At 52.7% G+C, this 21,487-nt stretch overlaps 1 protein-coding gene across 2 annotated transcripts; it reads left to right on the plus strand.

Annotated features, from left to right (window-relative positions):
- Positions 1-914: 914 nt before the first annotated feature.
- Positions 915-16,581, plus strand: NCOA5 (nuclear receptor coactivator 5). 2 transcript variants are annotated; one of them, XM_042465998.1, is made up of 8 exons: positions 916-1,057; positions 8,878-8,944; positions 10,873-11,121; positions 11,225-11,340; positions 11,451-11,577; positions 13,190-13,389; positions 14,735-15,058; positions 15,326-16,581. In XM_042465998.1, exons 2-8 carry the CDS (start codon positions 8,907-8,909, stop codon positions 15,952-15,954), a joined length of 1,683 nt encoding a protein of 560 aa, XP_042321932.1. In that variant the 5' UTR covers positions 916-1,057; positions 8,878-8,906; the 3' UTR covers positions 15,955-16,581. The 2 variants fall into 2 exon arrangements, with proteins under 2 accessions (XP_042321933.1, XP_042321932.1); XM_042465999.1 differs by lacking the exon at positions 8,878-8,944 and having other exon boundaries at positions 915-1,057.
- The last annotated feature ends 4,906 nt before the right edge of the window (positions 16,582-21,487 follow it).

Raw genomic sequence — 21,487 nt, forward strand, 5'->3', positions numbered from 1 at the left:
GAGCTTTTAGGAACTGCTCATCCCTTGTTGGCAAGTCTTGGGCCTCCATTTCTGTGCAGCGGCTGCCCTTGCTGCCCTTCTTATGTCCAGCGTATCTACTGGGCCTGACCTGCTTAGGACTGGCCTGGATCCAGTTTCCATCCGCTTGCCCTCACCCGGCACAGAGTCAACTTCCTTGGGGTCAGATGGCAAGGAGAGCCCAGTGGCTTCATGGAGATGTTAAAGGGCCAAAGAGGGGAGGGGCCCCGAGGCCAGGGGCCAAGGGCTCGGACGGGAGGAAAGAGCGGCCCCACTGCGGACGCCAGCCAGGCCCAGAGGGCCCCCTCCGCCCCAGAATAGCAATAACAATAGCAAGGCTCTCGTTTCATTTGCCTTGCCTTCAAGCCCCCGTTGGGTTCTGGAAGGGCCTTCTTAGGCCGGGCAACCATGACTCCTCAGAGGTGGTGCCTGTCACTGGTCTCCCACCCAAGTCCCATCCAGGGCCGACCCAGCTTAGCATCCAGGATCAGGCTGGGTCTGGGGCCTTCAGGCTGTTCAGGCCTCGAGTTGTATATATACACGTGTGTTGTGTGTCCGTCTGGCACCCATTTCCCTGTGGAGCCATGGAGAGAGAGCCCACGGATCATGTCACCAAGAGGCTTCCTTAGGCCAGGAACCCTCCTCAGTGCCTTCTTCTGAAACGGAGCCTGTCGCCGGTCTCCCACCCAAGTCCCATCCAGGGCCGGCCCTGCTTAGCGCTCCCTCCCACGCCCTCCAATTCCCCGAGCGTTTCTGAGGAATCGAGGCGCGGATTGGCTGATCGCCCTGTCAGTCACCACGGGGAAGAAAAGGCGGGGCCTATGCGCCGGTAGGAGGGACTACATCTCCCGGCGTGCGTTGCGAGCGCTCTGGCCCCGCCCACTCCCCCACAGCAACCGACCAACCCACGCTGCTCCCGTGCGCCTGCGTACTAAGGAGAGCGAGCGAGAGAACGAGCGAGAGGGAGGCCGTTGGCGCCTTTTGTCACAGTTGTCTTCGCTTGAGGGAGGAAGCGCTTGGAGGAGCCTCGGGGCCCACGGTGAGCGAAAGGAAGAGCGGGCGGGCGGGCGGGCGGGCGGGCGGGCGGGCGGGCGGGCGAGGGAGGGAGGGACGGGGCGGGCAGGGCTTCCGCGGCGGGTGAGTTCCTCTCGTTGGGCTCCACGGAGCGGGAGGCTTCGGGGCGGAGGGAGCGGGGCTCCAAGACCGTTACTGGGAAGGCGGGGGCGCGAGCGAGCGCGCGTGGCCTCCGCCCTTCCTTCTGCGCATGCGCGGCGTCGGCGAGCGCGTCTGTGGGGGGAGGGTAAGCGTCTCTTCTGCTGCGCCTGCGCAGTCGCTTCCGTGGGCAGCTCGAGCGTGCGCGCATGCGCGGGGCGCCTTTCTCAAGTTCCTCCACTCTTTGCTTGTCCTCCTGCTGCCCAGGCACTTCCGGTCGAGGGAGGGGCTCTTCCGGCTTCCTCCCGAGGCGCTGCTGCTGGGGCCTGCTTCCCCAGAGGCTGTCTCCAGAGACAGGGCCCTTGTCAGGTTGGCAGGTGGCGCCGCCGCCGCTGCCTTGGGAGGAAGGGCCCCAGAGAGCAGGAGGGTTGAGAGGGCTGGGCCAAAGGAGCTTCGAGGCGGAGGAAGGTCAAGGCAGAGGAAAGCAATGCAGAGATAGAGGAAGATGGGGGACACCAGGCTCAGACCCAGGAGCCCAAGTAGGAGTCTGGGCCGCATCCAGAGAAGTCTAGCATCTAGGTCAAGGGAAGCCCTGGGGCGGCTGGAATAAGGACTCCGAAAGGACAGGGAGAACCTGGAGGGAAGCAGAATGGAGGGGGGCCTGGAAACCTATGAGGAAGGACTCAGGGAATTGAGCCTGGAGAAGAGACGGTTCAGAGGGGATAGGATGGGAGCCCTGTGGAAATACTCGAAGGGAGCAAGCTTGTTTTCTGCTGCTGCTCCAGAGAGTAGTAGGACCCAGAGCAGCCATGGAGGCAGGCAAGCTCCAGGAAAAGAGACCTTCCTGAGCGTCAGCGATGCTCCACTGGAAGCAGCCTCCTTCCGTCTCCCCCTTTGCTTTCTTGTCCCTTTACTGTGCAAGAAACAGACCCTTCCAGGAACAGAAACGGCCTTTCAATAGAGTCCGCATTGAAGCCAGCGCCTTCACCCTCTGGCTGACTCTTGTCTTGGGGAAGGGCTTTGCTGCTTGAAGTCGTGAGAAGGACTCATGCATTAACTCAGTCTTATTTTCGTGTCTTTGAGAGTACTTTGTATGTTGCATTATGTGTAGATTACATATATTCACATTTAATAGCATTAATGAGCAGTAAATACTCTATTTTATTGAATGGTGTAAATCATATCAAAGCCATTACTTTGGTCTGTAAACGTTAGAGAGCATTAAAATATGGTTGATCAGTTTTTATAATGCTTGAATTGATGTTTGACAGAACCCACATAATAAGCATCGTTCAGGGTTTCCCCCCATTGAAACATGAAGGCAAAAGACAAACTAAAAAACCCACACAAACCTGGGTTTGGGGAAGTTATGAGAAGATAAAACGACAGACCCACAAGAGAGAAGAAGAAGAAGACTATTTGGTCCCAAATGATGAACAGGAGACCAGGGTTTGATAAGAGAGTGTTGTTTCCATCTCTGCCAAAACATGGTCTGAAAACATGGCATGAGCTTTTTAAAACGGAATAAATGCCTGTCATTTGATATTATGGAAAAGGGGTTGATCAGATGTATACTTTAATAACATCTCTCTCTCTCTCTCTCTCTCTCTCTCTCTACACACACACACACACACACACATATATATATATATATATACTTATATACCCGTCACAAGTAGGTCTGGAGCAGACCCAGGAGGCGATGTGAGCCCCACCATGAAATGGCTCCCTCCCGGCTCCCCAAAATCACACCGGTTTCTTTCAGGACCAGCAAGAGAAGCCCTTGTTCTGGGGGTCTGGGGGGCCTTCCTTGCAGGCGCTGTGCGGACCCTGGAGCGCAGTGCTGCCTGTTATGGCCCTCCCTTAAGAAGGGCCCCTTTCTCCCCTCTTTGCTGCCGGGAGGGAGGAGCGTGTTCCTTGGCTTTGACGGATGGCTCTCGATGGCTCTGCTTCTGCGGAGAACTGGTCTTGGAGCGGAGCGTGTCCTTAAGGCTGTGACTCTGAATGGAAATGGTCTCCCTTTTGCAAAAGAAGGAGGGCAGAGTGCGTAATAACAATAATAATAATACACTTGATTTGTATTTCCGCCTCTCCTGCGGATCGAGGCAAGATTACAACAGAGAATAAAACCAACAATAAAAGACAAGAGAGAGTATTCTCTAAAAAGAGAACAAACCACAACACAGCTTCCAATGGCTGAAATGGCCAAAGGGCGCTCTGTTTCCATGCCCTCCAATTCAGAAGCAGGAGTCTCCTTTGAGACCAGCTATAGAAGGCCAGGTAGGGAGGCCCACCGGAAGAGGTCCCTCTTCTTCTGGTGAGTTGTCCCATAGTTTAGGGGCCGCGGCTGTCAGCGCTTGATGGCAAGTTGTCCTTAGTCTCGTTTTCGTCTCTTCCAGCGATTTCTTCCCTGGTGTCCTGAGAGTGTGGGGCGGATTGTGAAGGGAGAGAGAGGCCTTGCCTTAAGTAACTCGGGCCGCGGCTGTCAATTCTCTCCAAGGGCACTGCTAGGCAGGAGACAGAAAGGAAGGAGTGCTACCTGATGCTCTCTGGTTTGGATAAGTCATTGTTAAGTAGATAATGGAAGCCATTGGCAATGTGCAGACGTAAGGAAGCACTGCAATAATAAGTTGCATAGAAGGAACTAATATCAAGGCCTACACAGAAACATGGGTGCAGAGATGAATGCCCCTTGGCTGCGCAAGCCAGCAGTCTGCTGGGGTACTAAACCTTGCTAATGGCGGAGTGTGAATGGTGCCGTAAATTGGGGACTCCAGAACACTTGAGACAGGAGCTGGGTTTACAGAGCGCATGTGTTGCATTTGGCCCGCAAGAGTGTGTTTGCTCTGTAGCTGATTTCCCTAAAGATCCTTGATGCCAAAATATTTATTAGAACTTGGTTGTCTTAAACGTGGCCTTTAAACATTGCTTTCCACACATTGTGTTACTGATCGTTCTGACAAATCAACTGTAACGGAAACTGACTTGAGGCTCTTTCAGAGTTGTGTTTGTACTCTGAGGAGGAGCCTTTCCTTCTGTGCTCCTCTGCCTTTGTGGCTCCAGCCTGGGCAGTTGGCGCTGCCTTTTGAACGAATGCAGGCTGCACTTGGTTTGTTTGCCTGTGGATGCGCTCCTTGGCAAACTGGCTGCCCTGGACCGGTCAGTCCCTTGGGCAGCCTTGAGAAGACGGGGGAAGCGGGGAAGCAGTGTGCTGGTGTCTTCTTCCCAGTGAGAAGGCTCTCCGTCACAATCATCCGCAATAAAAGATGTTTTTGACATCAGTCTTTGTAAGTGTTTATTTGTCAAACTGTGTTGCCTGGCAGCCGTTTTCTTATGTCGTGGTGTACATTTGGTTTCAGGCTGTTGCCCCAAATGGCAGCCACACTTGCTGCTCTTAATTGTACCCTGTGATCCTACAAGTGGGCCTTTGTTGTTGTTGTATGTCCTCCGCTGGAAACGAGGGATGGAGGGAGAATTGGAAGGCCGCTGGGAGGAGGGTCAGGCAGATTGTAGAGAAGAGAAGCTGGACGTATCCTTCATCCCAGCCTTTACCCAAGAGAACTTTGAACCCCATTTTGTTAGTCTGAAGAAAGTGTGGCAACGGCCCTTGGAAGAAGACATCCCTGGAGACGGGCCTCACGGTGTCCAGAGGGCTGGCTGATAGCTGAGAATCCTGATGGGATTTGAAAATGGAAACTGCTGCTGGCCTGAAGACTGTATGGAAGCTTAGCGTGATCCCAACAGAATTTTACAGCCTGCGAGGAACTCTGGGCCTTATTAGAAAGAGAGGAAGACCGCCTGCCAGGCGGATGGACTCGCATCAAGAGACCATGGGCCTGTGAACCTACAGGACCTGAGCAGAGAGGCAGAGAGCCCAAGGGCCGTCCAGCTCAGGCCCAGAGAAGAGGAGGGGGCTTGGAGACGTCTCCTTCATAGGGTCACCACGAGTCAAAGTCGACTTGAAGGCAGCTAGCTAACAACAACAAATAGAACAAACTTGGTTGAGGAAGTAAACACTTCACAGAGGCTGAGATGTTCCAGAAAGCAAAAAGACTTAAAACTGGCTCATGTCTTTGACTCCATGTTTGCCATATGAAAGGTTCTCTAGCAAATAAGTAAGAATGGAAGACTGAAAGCAAAGTCATTAAGGAGAAGTCTTCATAGACAATGAAGGCATGTCCCACATTCAGAGAGGAGTGGGATGGCAGTCTATCTGCACGGTCTTAATTGGAGATTGAAAAGCCACAGGCATCATTGGGTCCCTTGCAGGGACAAAGGCGGGACTTCTCAATGTAGAAGATCCAGGCCAGTAGGGATAGCATCTGGAGCTGGCGTCAGGCTTTGGTAGGGGGTTCCTGGGGTGTTGGAACTGCTTGACAACCATGAGGACAGCTTCTTGTGTGGAATCAAATGCCAGGTGGTCAGTAACGTATGGACATAACTTTCCGATGAGTTGAGAGGCCCATCGAGTGCATTTCCAGCAGGACCAGAACTTAAGAGCCCTCTTGATCAGAAATGGATGTGTAAATAGAACCACTTGCGGCAGGACTACTTTCCGGTGAGGAAGAGTTATTCAGGGGCTGCGAGGAGGTCACTGGTTGTGGCAATGACCCAGAGCCAGTATGGCCTTGGGGTCGGACAGTGCGCTGACTGGTCCCCTCTGAGCCATGAAGCCCACACTGCGACTTTAGGCCGCTCTCTGTTGCATAGAGGGATGGGGAGAGGCGCATATACCACTTGAGCTCATTCTGGTGGAGACAGGCATAGTACAAAGGTAAACAACAACAGCAATAATAATAATGATGTATTTATAGTCCACCCAATCACTAGGAATCTGGGTGGGTTACAACAGTAAAAATGCATTAGAAATACAATAAAAGACTGACTGATCCCTTCCCAACCCCCTCCCCAGTATTAAAACTACAATTACACAACCAAAGTTTAAAAGCAATGCAGTACAATGCTATACAGGATTGGGTGAAAATTAAAAACAATTTGGCGGCCAGAGAGACATACATCACAAAATTGAGATCATCTTTGTAAGCATAAATAATGAAAGAGACGTGTCTTCCTGTGGCATCTAATGATTTCACATCCGAGGGGGAAAGAGATGGCTCTCTTAAGGCGTGAGGGTGTTCTCTCAAGTCAAAACATAGGTTTCCCACATTCACGGGGGTCTTGTGCCCCTAACCCTAGTGAAAGTGGAGGGATGACTGTAGTTAAATTCTTGGCTGTACTTGAGAGAACATACTTTCCAAGTATTAATGTGGTGCCATTATGCAAGTCAAACCCCCTCTGGAGTGCTGTGTGCCATCCAGAGCTCCCCCCTTTAAGGATGTGGAGGATATGGGGCCAGAGGGGTTGAAAACAGGTTCTCTTGAGGAGATCACGATGGAGGGAGGCATATTTAGAAAGGCAACAGACTCGAGGAGAAGCCAGGCAGCCATCTTAGGCTGGGGTTTCCTGTACTGAGCAAGGGCTGGGTCAAGATGGCTTGCAAGGTCCCCTCCAGCTCTAGGATGCTTCCCAGAACCCCAGGTTCTGCCCATGGAACAAATGCCTTGCAGGTCTCCTGAACTTGGTCCTTTGGTCCATCCCTCTCCCAAAGACAGACAGCTGCCATTTTCAGGGCCACTTCTTCTGCACTGGAGAAATATGCCCCGTGTGCTCAAATACCTGGATGATGATGATGATGATGATGATGTTTATTTATATACCGCTTTTCCAAATTAGATCAAAGCGGTGCACAACAGGAAGTACAAGACAATGTCAAAATAAAACATAACAGGCCTCTCTGCACTCTAATGCTTCCTACTTTTCTCATGGCAGCAGCTTACAAGTGACTGATTGATTGGTAGGAATTATGACTCTCATTCATACGTCATCATCATCATCACCACCACCACCATCATCATCTCCCACCTCTCTCCCAGCATAGGGACTCAAGTAAGATGTGTTACATTTCCCTTGTATTTTGACAGAATAGCACCTCGGGTCTAGCTGATGCAGCTGATGATGTGGAGCGATGGAGCTTCAGCACAACGACCCATGGGCACCCCAACCCCTGGCACTGCCAGAGAATAGGTGATGCCTAGAGAGTTTTAGTAAATAGGAGATAATAGTGACCCCCCCCAGGCCAAGGCCAAGGCCAAGGCCAAGGCGAGTCTGGCTCTCCTCAGGAGGAAGTGATTCTTCTTCCAAAGCAGCCATGGCAGGATTGGGTCTTAGCAACGTTCCCTGCTTTGCTTTTAATTTTAGAGCATTTATACCTTGCTCCTCAGCCAGAGATGTTCTAAGAGCATCTCACAGATTGTTAATTTGACATTTCCCTGCCCTTAGGCTTACAGCCTAAAAAGACATGACACAAAAGGAGAAGGGAATGGCGGCTGGGAAGGGGATCAGGTCCCATTTGCCTCTCCTTCCAAGGCCAGGATAGACATGGCTGCAGGAAAAAGAGAAGAACAGTCTTGCAGCCACTTTCTGCTTTAAAAATAAAGAGGAAGGATACAGGACTCTATGGCATCTGCCAAACTCCGGAAGCAGCCTTCATGCAGAATGGTTTTCTGGTTCCATGCTGGCTTCCTCTGCTTCGGATAGAAGAGGCCTGTATTTAGTGATAAAAATATGCAGGGGTAGCTGAGTTGGCCATACAGCAAAACATCACCCAAAATCCACTAAACAGCGGTAATTGTATTGGACCAACCAAAGATGCACAAAGTACGAGATGTAAGCTTTCAAAGCTCCCCTGGCTTCTTCATCAGGTAAAGGAGCTAAAACTCAGGAAGGGAAAATGTTGTGTTAGTTGGTCCAGTAAAGTCATTACTGTTGATGTGTCCTCCTGCAGTCTTGCATCCTGAAATCTGATGAGAGCCAGAGAATTGCTTCCAGGGCAGGAGAGGACCCCCCCCCCCCCCCGGATACACATGCACTGTAAGGATCTCCCATATCGGTCCCTGGGTCCCATCCAATTTAATGAGGCTGAGCAAGTGAGGTGGTGTCCTCAGTGAGGCCAGGCAGCAAGGGTTTGTCATGCAGTTTTTTGTAAGAGGCTTGTAAGGGTCAGCTGTCTCTTTGGGAGCGAGATTTTGTCCCCGTTGACCAAGCCTTGCAAGCAGTGCCATTTCCCAAAAGGATCTCACTATGAGGATGTCTCTGGGGAAAACCCAAAGAGTGCTCCCCTTATCGTTCTGTTGCTGTGGTTGGGACAGTTGGTTGGTGTCTTTTGGGGGGTCGGGGGAGGCGCTGCCCAGTGCAGCTTTGTGGGGCAGCCACATCCCAGTGGGTTCTCCTTTCCGTCACCTTGACTGGAAGCGGTCCTGATTTTCTGGCGTAACGTCTTTGGGGATTTCTTCCTCTAGCAGCTGTCTGCTTACTGAGTCCAAAGGGTGCCAGCCTGCTTCATGGCAAGAGGGCCAGGGTCTGACTTGCCTCCTGCCGGCCTTTGCTCTTGAGAGCCCAAAAGATAGATTCCTGCAGCTGCAAAGGAAAGCACCTTTCCTACACTTCCAGGAGGAATTCCTCCGCCTCACTGCCCTGCCCAAGATCACTGACATCATAAAGGTTCCCTTAAGTACTGCCGGCACCTCATTGCGTGGAGTCCCTTTCTCCATCTGGCGGAATTTGAACATTGTTGCTGTCTTTGCTCTGTGCTGATTATCTTTTCTTTATTTCGTAGCATTGAACAGATGGGTTGATTATTCTTTTCAGATATTAATAAAGCAGCGGAAAGAAGAAATATGAATAAAGCTTCCTCAAGGTCCAGCCCGTCTCGAAGGTAAAGTACCAAGAAGCGACAGATTCCCCTAGGAAATGGGGCTTAGCTTCCTCTGCTGCCAGTGGTGGATCTTCCTTGGAAGGGAATCCTGAGGGGGATTCCTAGTTTCTTGCAGGTTGCCACCTCCCAGGCAGAAGGTGGCCAACATGGTTGGCTACCAGGCCCTTTCCAGGCTCAGTGCCAGCCAGCACTGTTGCCTGCCTGCCTGCCTGCCTCTGTGGTGTCCTGGGGGCACGCCTTGGGGCTGGGAGCCTCCTCCAGCTGCATCGGAGAGGAGAGGGCAGCAATGGCGGTTGCGCCCGAGGGCAGGGACCACAGCTGTCCTTCACGTTGCAACTGCATGGCCCAGAAGACGCGGGCAGGACATCTCCTGTGGAAGAGGATTCAGTGATCCTCTCTTGGCACAACGTCAGTGTGCTCATTGCACACACATCCTCCTGTTGGCACTAGAACAAAGATGTGCACGAGTCCATGCCTTGCTGCCACTTCTGCCAGGGCAGGAGCTGGGATATTGTCTGGGTGCCAGCAGCCAGAGCGCAAGCAGAGGCTGCAGTGCATCACTTTTGATGCTGGTGGCCAGAGCGCAGGCGAGCACTAGGGCACTGTGTGGCCCTGAGAGCTGTGGGCAGAGCGCATGCGGGTGCCCGGGCATGGCATTGCCCTGGGTGCCAGGGGCTCGAGCATCAGAAGGAACAAAGGGGTGAGTCTGGTGGGGGCATGTGGCCACATCCTGTCCGACCGTTTGCCTGGCAGACCCTCATGGCGCTGGGCCCAGTGTCTGTTCAAGAAGTGCAGCTTCTTGGAGAAGTGCAATGCTTACTCTCTGCCCAGCCTCCAATGTTCCTTTCACTACACTTCAGGTAACCTGCCCTTTCTGCCTCTTTTGTCTTTTTCTTGGTTTCCCATATTGTCCAATATACAGTGCAGGTGGGGCTGGGGAAATCGTCCCAGACTTCATTTTATATGAATCAGTGTGTTGTGTGAAGCCAAAACGTTTTAACCAAGCCTGGGGAAAGGGAAAGTTAACATGAAAGGAAAATAAAGAGCCACCCAACACCACCTGTGTCCTCCATAACATGTCCAGAGTCTGCGTTCCACATAATGCTGAGGCCTTCCAGCTGAGGCTGGGTCAGTGTCTGACTCTTGGGGAGGGGGTCGACATCACTAGGTCCAAAGGTGCTGACTCTTTGTGTGTGCCTCATTGGCAGCGGTTGGGCATGGCGATTGGGCAGATACTCCTGAAAACTCCCACAGCTTCCTTGCCTTTTTCTGGGTATTTGGGGAAGGGGGGTCTTCCTGGGAGACACAGCATATCATCCAGGAGGTTTGCTTGGGGAGACATGCGGTGGCATACAAGCAATACAACTACCTCTTCTAAAGGAGAGAGTTCCCCTTCTACCACAGATTCAGAGTCCCATGGTGCTGTCCTTCAACAGTTCATGTGGCAGCCCTCACTTCTTTCAGAGCTCAGGGCTGGCTTTTATATCTATGACAGACTTCAGCCCCACTCAGGCCAGCTGCAGCGTGAATGATCCGGGGGTCATTGTGACTCACCTGACTGTGGCCTCTTTCTCACCAAGGAGGAGAGTGGTATCTCTTCAGTGTACACACAGGGCACTCATGATGGGACTGACTTCTTCTCTACAGAAATATTCCCTGCATCTAGTGTGTTCGGTATTTAAGAGAAAGGTTCTTACTTAGCCTTCTCCCCAGAATGCTGATTCTGTATGAAGGCGTGCAAGGCCACACGATCTGCTGTCGGCAATACATTTACTCCCTTAGTTACTATCCTGAGCTTGGATATGCACCAGTCCACTCCTCTCTTGGGTGTTTGTAGACCTGTGCTTCCTGGAGGGCCCCGGCCAGCACTGACCGGCACCCCCACAGACAGCTCCTGTCTAAAGGTTTTTTACTGGTGCTTTTTACAGAGATCCCTTGCCCTACGGAGAGAAGGATGCAAGGCGCGACCGTTCTCCGAACCAGGGCAGTCCACGGAGAGATGCAAGAGATGGCAGGAATGGCCGTGATTCCAGGGATGGCAGGGACCTTCGGATGCGAGACGCTCGTGGGCCCAGAGACCACCGGGACCCCAGGGAGTTCCGAGACCCCAGAGACCTGAGGGACCCCCGGGACCCAGTCTATGACCGCTACAGGGATGCGCGGGAGCCTCCCTACAGGTACGTGGCAGGCATGATGGTGGTGGGAGAGCGTCCCGAGAGTCTACTGTTGGGAACCTCGATGGACGTGGAAATGCAAGCCTGTCCGCTCTCTGCTCTGCAGGCGGGAGGAAGGGTACGACCGCTATACGCGTCCCGATGACTACTACCGAAGGAAGGAGGAGCCCTACTATGACCGTTACCGTGAGCACTTGGACAGGCCCCCCATGAGCACTGAAGGTCAGCCTGGGCTGATGGGAGTCAGCTGGGGGCATTTGGGGAGAAAATGGGGAGGTGGGCAGGGAAAAAAAGACATTTGGCCCTGATTCTGGCGCTCTTCTCTGCCCCAGAGCGTATGAAGCGTGAGGAGAGGCGGCGGGAAGAGCTCTACCGCCAGTTCTTTGAGGACATCAAGAGGCGCATTGATGCAGAGCGGCCTGTGGATTGTTCAGTGATCGTGGTCAACAAGCAGACCAAGTAAGAGCGTGGCGTTGGCTGTTGGCCACGCGCGACGTGTGGCTGGTTGGCCTCCTTTTTCTGCTTGGGGTGGTGGAGTGTGTTGTGGGAACTTCTTGCTTTTCTCTCCTGCTGAAGCAAGGAAGGGGAGTTGGTGGGCGGCTCACAGTCCGCTTGGTTCTGGGCAGAGGGGTCTGGGGAACAGAGTGGAACTGGGCTAACTGACCAAGGCATCCCCATCCTTTCATAGACTCATAGAGATCGCAAGGGCCATCCAGTCCAACCTCCTGCCATGCAGGAACTCTCAGTCAAAGCATCCCTGACAGATGGCCATCCAGCCTCTGCTTAAAGACCTCCGAAGAAGGAAACTCCACTACACTCCGAGGAAGGAGTGTGTTCCACTGTCGGACTGCCCTTACTGTCAGGAAGTTCCTCCTAATGTTGAACTGGTGGTTGCTTGCATCCATTGCTCCATTGGGTCCTGTTCTCTGGAGCAGCAGAAAACAAGCTTGTTCCTCCTCAATATGACACCCTTTCAAATATTTAAACAGGGCTATCATATCACCTCTTAACTGCCTCTTCTCCAGGCTAAACATCCCCAGCTCCCTGAATCGTTCCTTATAGGGCATGGTTTCCAGACCCTTCACCATTTTTGTTGCCCTCCTTTGGACACATGGCTCCAGTTTCTCAATGTCCTTTTTGAATTGTGGTGCCCAGAACTGGACACAATATTCCAGATGAGGCCTGACCAGAGCAGAATAGAGGGGCACTATTACTTCCCTTGATCTAGACACTGTACATTTATTGATGCAGCCTAAAATTGCATTGGCCTTTTTAGCTGCCGCATCACACTGTTTACTCATATTCAACTTGTGGTCTACTTGGACTCCTAGATCTCTTTCACACGTAGTTTCATTCAGCCAGGTGTCACCCATCCTATATCTGTGCATTTCATTTTTCTGCACTAAGTGCAGTACCTTACATTTCTCCCTGTTGAAGTTCATTTTGTTAGCTTTGGCCCAGCTTTCTAGTCTATTCAGGTCATTTTGAATCTTGATCCTGTCCTCTGGAGTATTAGCTATTCCTCCTAATTTGGTGTCATCTGCAAATTTGATAAGTATGCTTCCAATTTTGTCATCCAGGTCATTGATAAAGATGTTGAATAGCACTGGGCCCAGGACAGACCCCACTGGACACCCCACTGGTCACTTCTCTCCAGGATGAAAAGGAGCCATTGTTGAGCACCCTTTGCATTCGGCCGGTCAACCAATTGCATATCCATGTAACAGTTGCCTCATGTGGTGCTTATTGTTCAGAAATAAGGAGCAACTTTGCTGATTACTAATGCGTTACTTGTTTTAAAAAAACAATCGCCTTCAGATGCCCCCAAATAACACTGAACTAAGGAGTAACAGTTAGACCCAACAACCCTAAAAATGGGGATTATTTTCCCAGTGCTATCCTTGACCCTCATCGTCCTTCCCTCAGCGTGCATCATTGCTCCTGACATTGTTGAGAGGAGGTCACTGTGAGTGACTTTGGCCTTGGCCCCGCAGACAACAAGCTGCTCCCAGCAAGGAGGGTTTTCTGGTCTCCTTGCCATCTTACTGGGGTGGTCCTTTGCTTTGTGCAGGGACTACGCAGAGTCGGTGGGGCGGAAGGTCCGTGACCTGGGCATGATGGTGGACCTCATCTTCCTCAACTCGGAGATGTCTTTACAGCAAGCCCTGGACGACGTCAGCCAGGGGGGCTCGGCTTTTGCAATTGTCATCACCCCCCAGCACCAGGTTCACCACTCCTGCACAGTCAACATCATGTTTGGCACCCCGCAAGGTACATGGGGCTGCTGCCTGATCCAGGGGTTCTTTCTGGGGCAGCACTGCACAGAAATGAGTGCCGCATCTTCCCCGGCTCAGACCTGTGAGAATGGGCTCAGCCCCATAATCTCCTTTGTGTGTTGAGGGGCTATGGGGAGGGGGCCTCTTTGAACTCATGCTCCTGTGCATTGCGGAGGCTGCCCACAAGGCCTTGGAGGTGCCTCTGTGTGGTTGCTGCTCCTCACTTCTTACACTTCTCGGTCCTTCTTTACAAGTAGTAGCCCTTTTAACTTTGGGAGGGCTGCCTGCTGTTGGATCAGTTTCTTGCCTCAGAAACCCTCAGATCAATCTGCACCTTTTTGACAGAAGATGGACTATTTATTTTAGGTGCTTAAACTTACAATTGGGGGGCTCAAAGGGATCATTACCAGGCATTGTGTCTCCTGTAGAGATCTGGTTCATTACTAAGATTCTTGAAGGAAACACTAAGAAGTTTTAGCAGTTTTATCCCCGCTTTGAGTAGCTCTTAGAAAACGACACAATTTTTGAAGCTTATTCAGTATTTAGGACTTATTGTGCCTAAACTTTGCATGTGGTTGTTTTGCACAGAAAACAGCATTTTCTGCAGAGGAAACTACAGGATGTGGGGCTCTCATCTACTGGAAATGGACATATCAGGGGAAAGAGCCAGTGCCCCCTTTTCTGCACAAAACAAGCACTTGTGGATTTGTGCAGCATAAGCCCTCAGCTGCAAGGATTGTCTGCAGCCCATGGCTCTCTTCATCAAGTTTCTCAACACTTTTGGGAGTATTTGGGAATCGTGTTTCCATCCCTTGTTTCTAGACGTTAGGCTGCAGCAGGCAGATTGCTCAGGGTGCTGTAGAGAGGCCCTGCCTGCAGGCGCTCAGTGTCACTGACGCATCGCAAAGGGGCTGGAGAGCAAGGAAGAAGGCAGCCAGATTCAGGCACCAGTATTTTCATGACCAGGCGAAAGATCTGTGGGGCAAGTCCTGGCAGCAGAGTTGTTTGGCAGCGTCAGCAAAGGGCCCTGTGTGTGTGTGTGTGTGTGGGGGGGGGGGGCTGAGGGATCTCTGTCTGGGGTGGGATTTTGCCCTTTGTGGTGCTCAGACATTTTGAAGCCGGTCATAGGGCCAGTCTCACCTGTTTCTCCACAATCCTTGGTGTCACTAATACACAGAGAGGGAGACGGCTTTGTTCCTCAAACATTCCCTTTGGAAGAGGCTCTTTGTGCTGCATCTGGTCCCATGCCCTGGAGCCCTCCAGAGCGCCTGGGTGGGTGGGTGGTCTTTTCAGTTGTGGCGCAGTCCTGGAGAAAGCTCACATCCTTCTTCCTGCCACAGAACACCGAAACATGCCACAGGCTGATGCCATGGTGCTGGTAGCAAAAAACTATGAGCGCTACAAGGTAGAGGTGCGGGAGAAGGAGCGCGAGGAAATCGCCAGGCAGGCTGCCAAGATGGCCGACGAAACCATTCTGCAGGAGAGAGAGCGCCCCCCGCCGGCCGAAGAAGGCTCCCGCATGGGCCACCCTCCTGGCATCCAGTCCCTCCTGAACTTGCTGGCAGACAACCGCTACTTGACCGCGGAAGAGACAGATAAGATCATCAACTACCTGAGAGAGCGCAAGGAGCGGCAGCTGCGGGCCAGTGGAGATGCCCTTCCAGGCAAGTCCTCTGTCAGGAAGGCAAGTTGCCCCTTCCCCAGGCAGGGTGGTTGGCTGCCTTGAGTCCCTGTACTGGGAGGAAGGCGGGATAGAAAAAACATACTACTACTACTACTAATAGGGTTGGGTGGTGGTGGTGGGGCTGCCTACCCCGCCTCTTTCCCCTAATCATTTCATGCGACCGGCAGAGCTGCTCTGGGGCCCCAAGAGAATTGAAGCCCAGCTGGCTTCCCAGGACTTAACCTTTCCTGCTTTTCTCTTCCTGCAGCTGCGCTTCCCAGGCAGGCTGTGGGCACTCCGTCTGGGTCCTCTTTGGCCAGTATGCCCAGCTCCCAGACCCATCAGAGCACCCAGCCTTTGCCTCCGTCCGGCTCGGCCCCTGTGGCTTCCAACCCCCAGCAGGACCTGCAGGCCAAGATCCTCAGCCTCTTCAACAGTGGGGCGGCTGCGGCAGCGGTAGCAGCCGTTGCCAACAACAGCGCAACTGTGGGGAGCTCTCAAAACACCGGGTTTGCTACAGGGACCAGTTCCCAGAACCGTCCCACGCAGCTCACTGGGGCCGGGTTACCCCAGTCCCAGCAGCGGGCCCCACAGCAGCAGGCCCCGCAGTTCCCAAACCACCCAGGCGCCGTTCGGAGCGCTGGCCCTAGAGCCCCAGCTCCACAGCCGTCCCAGCCAATGTACCAGAACCGGGCCCCTGCCCCAAGCAGTGCAACTGCCGCCAGACCGGCCACTTCTTCCGGGATCAACTTCGACAACCCAAGTGTCCAGAAGGCCCTTGACACGCTGATCCAGAGCGGCCCGGCTCTCTCACACCTGGTCAACCAGACGGTCAGCCAGTCCCGGGCAGTTCCGCCTGCCCAGCAGTCCTTGGGCTCTTACCAGAGGCATTACTGATGCCCACTGCCCCTCTCCTTTTCCTCTTCTTCCTTTTCCTCTGTTTCTTCCTCCTCCTCCATCACCACCACCACCAGGATTGTGCATGCCCTTTCCCTGCCCTCCCTTTGCCCGGCTGGGTCCTGGAGGGATCTCTTTCCCTCTGTTTGGAGAAGCCTCTTCTCCACCAGTCCTTCTCTCCAGGCAATGCTCCATCCGCCTGAGTGCGGACTCTGGGGCGCATGAGGGGCTCTTGCAAACCAGCCAGGAGGTCTGTGGGCCTCCTTGCTGTGGGTTGAAATCTGTGGGCCTGGGCTGCTTCTCGGGAAAGCTACCTGCCGGCCTCTGGAAAGGTTTAGTGGTGGTTCTGTCTTGCCCTGGGCCTCTCGGCTCCTTCGGCAACGGCTGACCCTTGGTCTCACGTTGAACAAACTTAGAAAGACGTTTATGTTATGGGGTGTCCATCCTGCCTTCCTTTGCAAAAGGGGTGGCCTGCTGAAAGGCTCTTTCTTGTGAGTTCAGTTGCTTATCCTCATTCCTCCAGCCGTAGATGTTTTGTTCCTGAATGGTTTTGTCATGTAGATAAACCTCTGTACTGTTATAAAGAGGACAATAAGTTTTAAAATAAATATAAATATCCACACACACTCGGAGAGATGTGTTTTTGGAATGATGTGGCTCCTGGCCAGCTGCGTGAGGCACCGCAGAGGAGGAGCGCCTTGCGTCTGCGTTGGGCGTGTTTCGCACGTGGCACACGCGGCTGCTCAGCTCCCTCCCTGCCTTTTTATTCCACGCTTGAGGCTTGGGGTGGGGAGAAATGGGGAGCCCCTCAAAATGTTGCTGTTTCACGCCATCCTTTTGGTCTCCACTTTGCTGTAAATGTATTAAATAGATAATGGAAGAGCGGAGCAGGTACTTCCTTTAAAAGCAGAGCAGCAGCTTAAAGTCCCTTATGCACCACTTTGCCCCTTTATGTAACTAATGTTCAAGGTCTGCTGTTGCCAAAAGGAGGTTAAAAATGAAAAGGGCAAGTTATCAACGGCCCCTCAAACTTGGGTTCTGTTTCTGAAGCCTGTTGGCGCAGAGCCTTGTATTGATTTTGCTATTTTTATGCCCTGCCTTTCTCTCCAGAGGCTGAAGGTGCTTGGCAGCCTAGTGGGTAAGCTGGAAAGGAGGGCAGGGGTGGACGGAAGAGGAAGGCAAGCAGCTCCCGACGCTTACCTAATGGTGAACGCAAGGGCCGAGGCCGCAGCAAAGGGCCTGCTTCACCTGTGGGGTCTTGGGGTCTCCAGCCCCCTTCTCTTGCAACAGACAGGGAAGCAGGAGGGAAGCCCCACTTGCCTTTTTCTCCCTTCTTCCCTTTGACATCCTTTAATCTTTGCCTTTGCCCAATGGGGTTAACTTTGAGGAGCTGTGGCTGAGCATGAATGTCTCCCTGCCCCCCGATACCTGAGGGCCAGCCCCAACATCTGGGAAGGGAAGGCCCCAGCTCTGCTACTGATGGCTAGAAGGACTCTTGAGGTTTGGGCTTGAAGTTGCGGCCACAGAATCATGGGATCTAGAGTTGGAAGAGCCCTCAAGGGCCACCCAGTCCAACCCCGTTCTGCCATGCAGGAATTCACAGTCAAAGGTCATGCATAGCTTGGCTGCTCTGCTAAAACATGAGGCACATACAAACCGTAAAATGTCGGGTTGGCAGCCTGGTGCTTCCCAAATGGGGTTGTGGGAGGGATCCCAGTGTGGTCCTTCACAGTCTCCAGGGTCACAAAGCCACATAAATAAAATGTCTGGCCCCATTGAAGCCACATTTCTACAGCAAGTTGTCTTCCAGATTCATCCTGGCCTGGCTGGCCAATAGGCCAGAAGGATCTTACCGGTTCCTCCACGGGTTGCGTCCAGTGTGTCTCCCCGATAGAAAGACTGTTCTGTATTGAGATGATGGAGTCCAGACAGAAGGCCTCTGGGTGATGGCTTCTTGCTGGACAGTTAATACCTGTCCGGAACACAGTCCATTTCGAGTGTATGTACCTTAGCCTGAAGACCAGGGATAGTTTGGGGATTTTGCTAGTCTACCGGCCACCCCGTTGTCTGGCAGACTCCCTGACTGAGCTGACACAGCTGGTCTCTGAGCTGTTGTTGGAGACCCCCAGACTCTTAGTTTTGGGGGACTTTAACATTCCGCTCGAGACCAGTTTAACAGGTGCGGCTCGGGAGTTCATGGAGACCATGACAAACATGGGCCTATCCCAATTGGTCAAAGGGCCCACACATTGTGCAGGTCATACACTCGATGCGGTCTTCAGTACGGAACAGGAATATCCGTGGGCGGAGGTGGTAAGTACCTCCGCATTGTCATGGACGGATCATTTCCTGGTCAAGATGAAACTTAGAGCCAATATCTGCCCCACCGGGGGTGGCGGACCCATTAGAATGGTCCGCCCTCGAAGGCTGATGGAGCCCATTGGATTCCAGACAGCCTTAGAGGGTTTAATGGTTGGGAATGCCGGTGATCCGGTCGATGCTCTGGTCAATACCTGGAACACCGATCTTACCAGGGCTATCGACATGATCGCTCCCAAGCGCCCTTGCCATCCCGCCCCAAATCGGAGGCCCTGGTTCACACCAGAGCTGAGGAAGATGAAGCGGGTTGGACGACGGCTAGAGCGCAGGTGGCGGAAGACTCGACTCTTATCCGACAGAACTCGCCATAGGAACTTCCTTTGTTCCTATCGGGAGGCAATACGTGCAGCGAAGAGAGCCTTCTCCTCTGCACGTATTGCGTCTGCAGAGTCCCGTCCAGCAGAGCTGTTTAAGGTGGTGAGGGAAATGACGCAGGTGACCCCTGCGCCAAATCCCTTACTTAACCCGACGACGGCCTGCTGTGACGCGTTTAACAACTTCTTTGCAGACAAAATTTCTCAGATAAGAGCCGACTTAGATGCCACCATTGAAACAGAGTCGACAGGCGAGGCGTCCAGTGACTCCGCCGATGTAGTCATACTGGATCAGCTCCAATCTGTGAGTACTGATGACGTGGACAAGCTGCTTGGTAAGGTGAGGAAGACAACTTGCCCTCTTGACCCTTGCCCATCATGGCTGGCCGTCCAGGGGGGGGATGCATTGATGAGATTCCTCACGGATATCATCGGTGCATCCTTCAGGGAAGGACATGTTCCATCTTGTTTAAAGGAAGCGGCGGTTAGGCCGCTCCTGAAAAAACCTTCCCTGGACCCCCTGGATATGAGGAATTATAGGCCGGTGTCATTGCTGCCATTTTTGAGCAAGGTGATCGAGAGGGCGGTTGCCCTTCAGCTCCAAGCTGTCTTGGATGAAGCCGATTATCTAGACCCATTTCAAACTGGCTTTAGGACAGGCTTTGGGGTTGAGACTGCCATGGTTGCCTTGACCGACGATCTGCGTCTGAGCATTGACAGGGGGAGTGTGACCCTGTTGGTGCTCTTAGACCTCTCAGCGGCTTTTGATACTATAGATCACGGCATCCTCTTGGACCGCCTGAAGGGGTTAGGTATTGGGGGCACTGCTTTGCAGTGGTTCCGGTCCTTCCTCTCGGGCAGGTCTCAGAGGGTGCTACTCGGGGACTGTAGCTCCAGTAAGAGGTACCTCACTTGTGGGGTTCCTCAGGGGGCTATTTTGTCCCCGATGTTATTTAACATCTATATGAAGCCGCTGGGTGAGATAATACGGAGTTATGGTGCTGGGTGTTATCAGTACGCTGATGACACCCAAATCTATTTCTCCGTATCTCGTTCATCGGCCTCGAATTCCGATGGCATCTCTTCTCTCAATGAATGTCTTCAGGCGGTAATGGGCTGGATGAGGAAAAACAGATTGAAACTGAATCCAGACAAGACGGAGGTGCTCATGGTAGCGGCCCCGAAACCAAGAATTGGGTTGCAACCTCCAGTCCTGGATGGGGTCACACTCTCCTCCAGCGACTGTGTTCGCAGTCTGGGGGTGCTCCTTGACTCGTCGCTCCTGATGACAAATCAGGTAAATGCGACGGTCAGGAGTGCCTGTTATCAGCTTCGGCTGATACGCCAGCTGCGCCCTTTTCTGGAAGTAAGGGATCTCGAGACGGTTGTGCACGCGCTGGTAACCTCACGCCTTGACTTCTGTAATGCACTCTACATGGGGCTACCCCTGTGCTTGACTCGGAAATTACAGCTGGTTCAAAACATGGCAGCCAGGCTTGTGTCAGGTACATCTAGGAGGGACCACATTACTCCGGTTTTGAGGTCCCTCCACTGGCTGCCTATCAGCTTCCGGGCCCAGTACAAGGTGTTGGTTATCACCTTTAAAGCCCTAAATGGCTTGGGTCCAAACTATCTTAGAGACCGCCTCCTCCCGTACAATCCTCCCCGCACTCTCCGGTCCTCTGGGAGGAACTTGCTGCAGCCTCTAAAATCTAGGCTTGCGGCAACCTCCCAGAGGGCGTTCTCTGCTGTCGCCCCCAAACTCTGGAACGACCTGCCGGATGAGATCCGTCAGATAACATCATTAGACAGCTTTAAAAAAGCGGTCAAGACGGATCTCTTCCGGCAGGCCTTTCCAGATTAACCATCCCGGCCCAGGTTCCCAGGTTCCCTGATTCCCTCATTCCTCCCGTGGCCCCATCTTAGTGATGGTTGAGGATCAACAGAGGAATATCAGGGTTTTTAGTTTTAACTGCTGGTTTTATGCTTGTATTGTGTTTTTAATATGTTATATTGTTTAATACTGTCTTAAGGGGGGGGGGAGGGATAAAGTGTTTTTAATTGTCATATTTTATATTTTACTGTTGTTAACCGCCCGGATTGGTTTGCCAGAGGGCGGTATACAAATAAATATTATTATTATTATTATTATTAAGGCTTGGCAGTGGCCACAGAGAGAGCCCCAGGAGCTGCATTTAGGGACCAGGGCTTTGCTTGGACCTTCCCTGTTGGTTTGCAAAGGGCAGAAAAGTACTACTTCCAAAAAGCTCCTCTACCACCTGAAATGGTGCCCAGCGACGTACCCAGCGGCCTTTCTGGACAGGTGTGTGACCTTGCCCCCCCCTCCTGCCCATGTGGCCCGGCTGCTGCTCTTTGGGTACTTTCTCAAAAGCAGAGGTCGGGGTACTGCTTTTTTGGGTTGCAGATCCTTTGGCCAGACGGCTGGAGGATGAAGCCACCAAACGGAAGAACCCCCAAGTTCTGCACAAGATCGGCATTTGGGGGGGGGGGTTCCAGCTGGTGGGTGATAAGGAGTGCCCTGCGTCCCAACACAAAGGCCTGGGAAGCCAGGCCTTTTTGGCAGACGGGGGCCCTTGAGCTGTATTGCCCTCTCAACCTTCTGGGGAGCATTGTTTTGTTTTCCCAGAACCAACCTATTATGCCAAATGAGATGCTGGATCTTGACTCCTGGCCCAGAACAAAGGATTGCCAGCACCTTCTTGTGGATCCATCTATAAAATGGGAAGGAGGTTTAAAAGATGTCCCTTTTAAAGCCCCTTGGATGAAACCGATTATCTGGACCCATTTCAAACCGGCTTCAGGGCAGGATACGGAGTGGA

This window comes from Sceloporus undulatus, chromosome 4 (assembly GCF_019175285.1).
Source record: "Sceloporus undulatus isolate JIND9_A2432 ecotype Alabama chromosome 4, SceUnd_v1.1, whole genome shotgun sequence".
Classification (NCBI taxonomy): Eukaryota; Metazoa; Chordata; class Lepidosauria; order Squamata; family Phrynosomatidae; genus Sceloporus; species Sceloporus undulatus.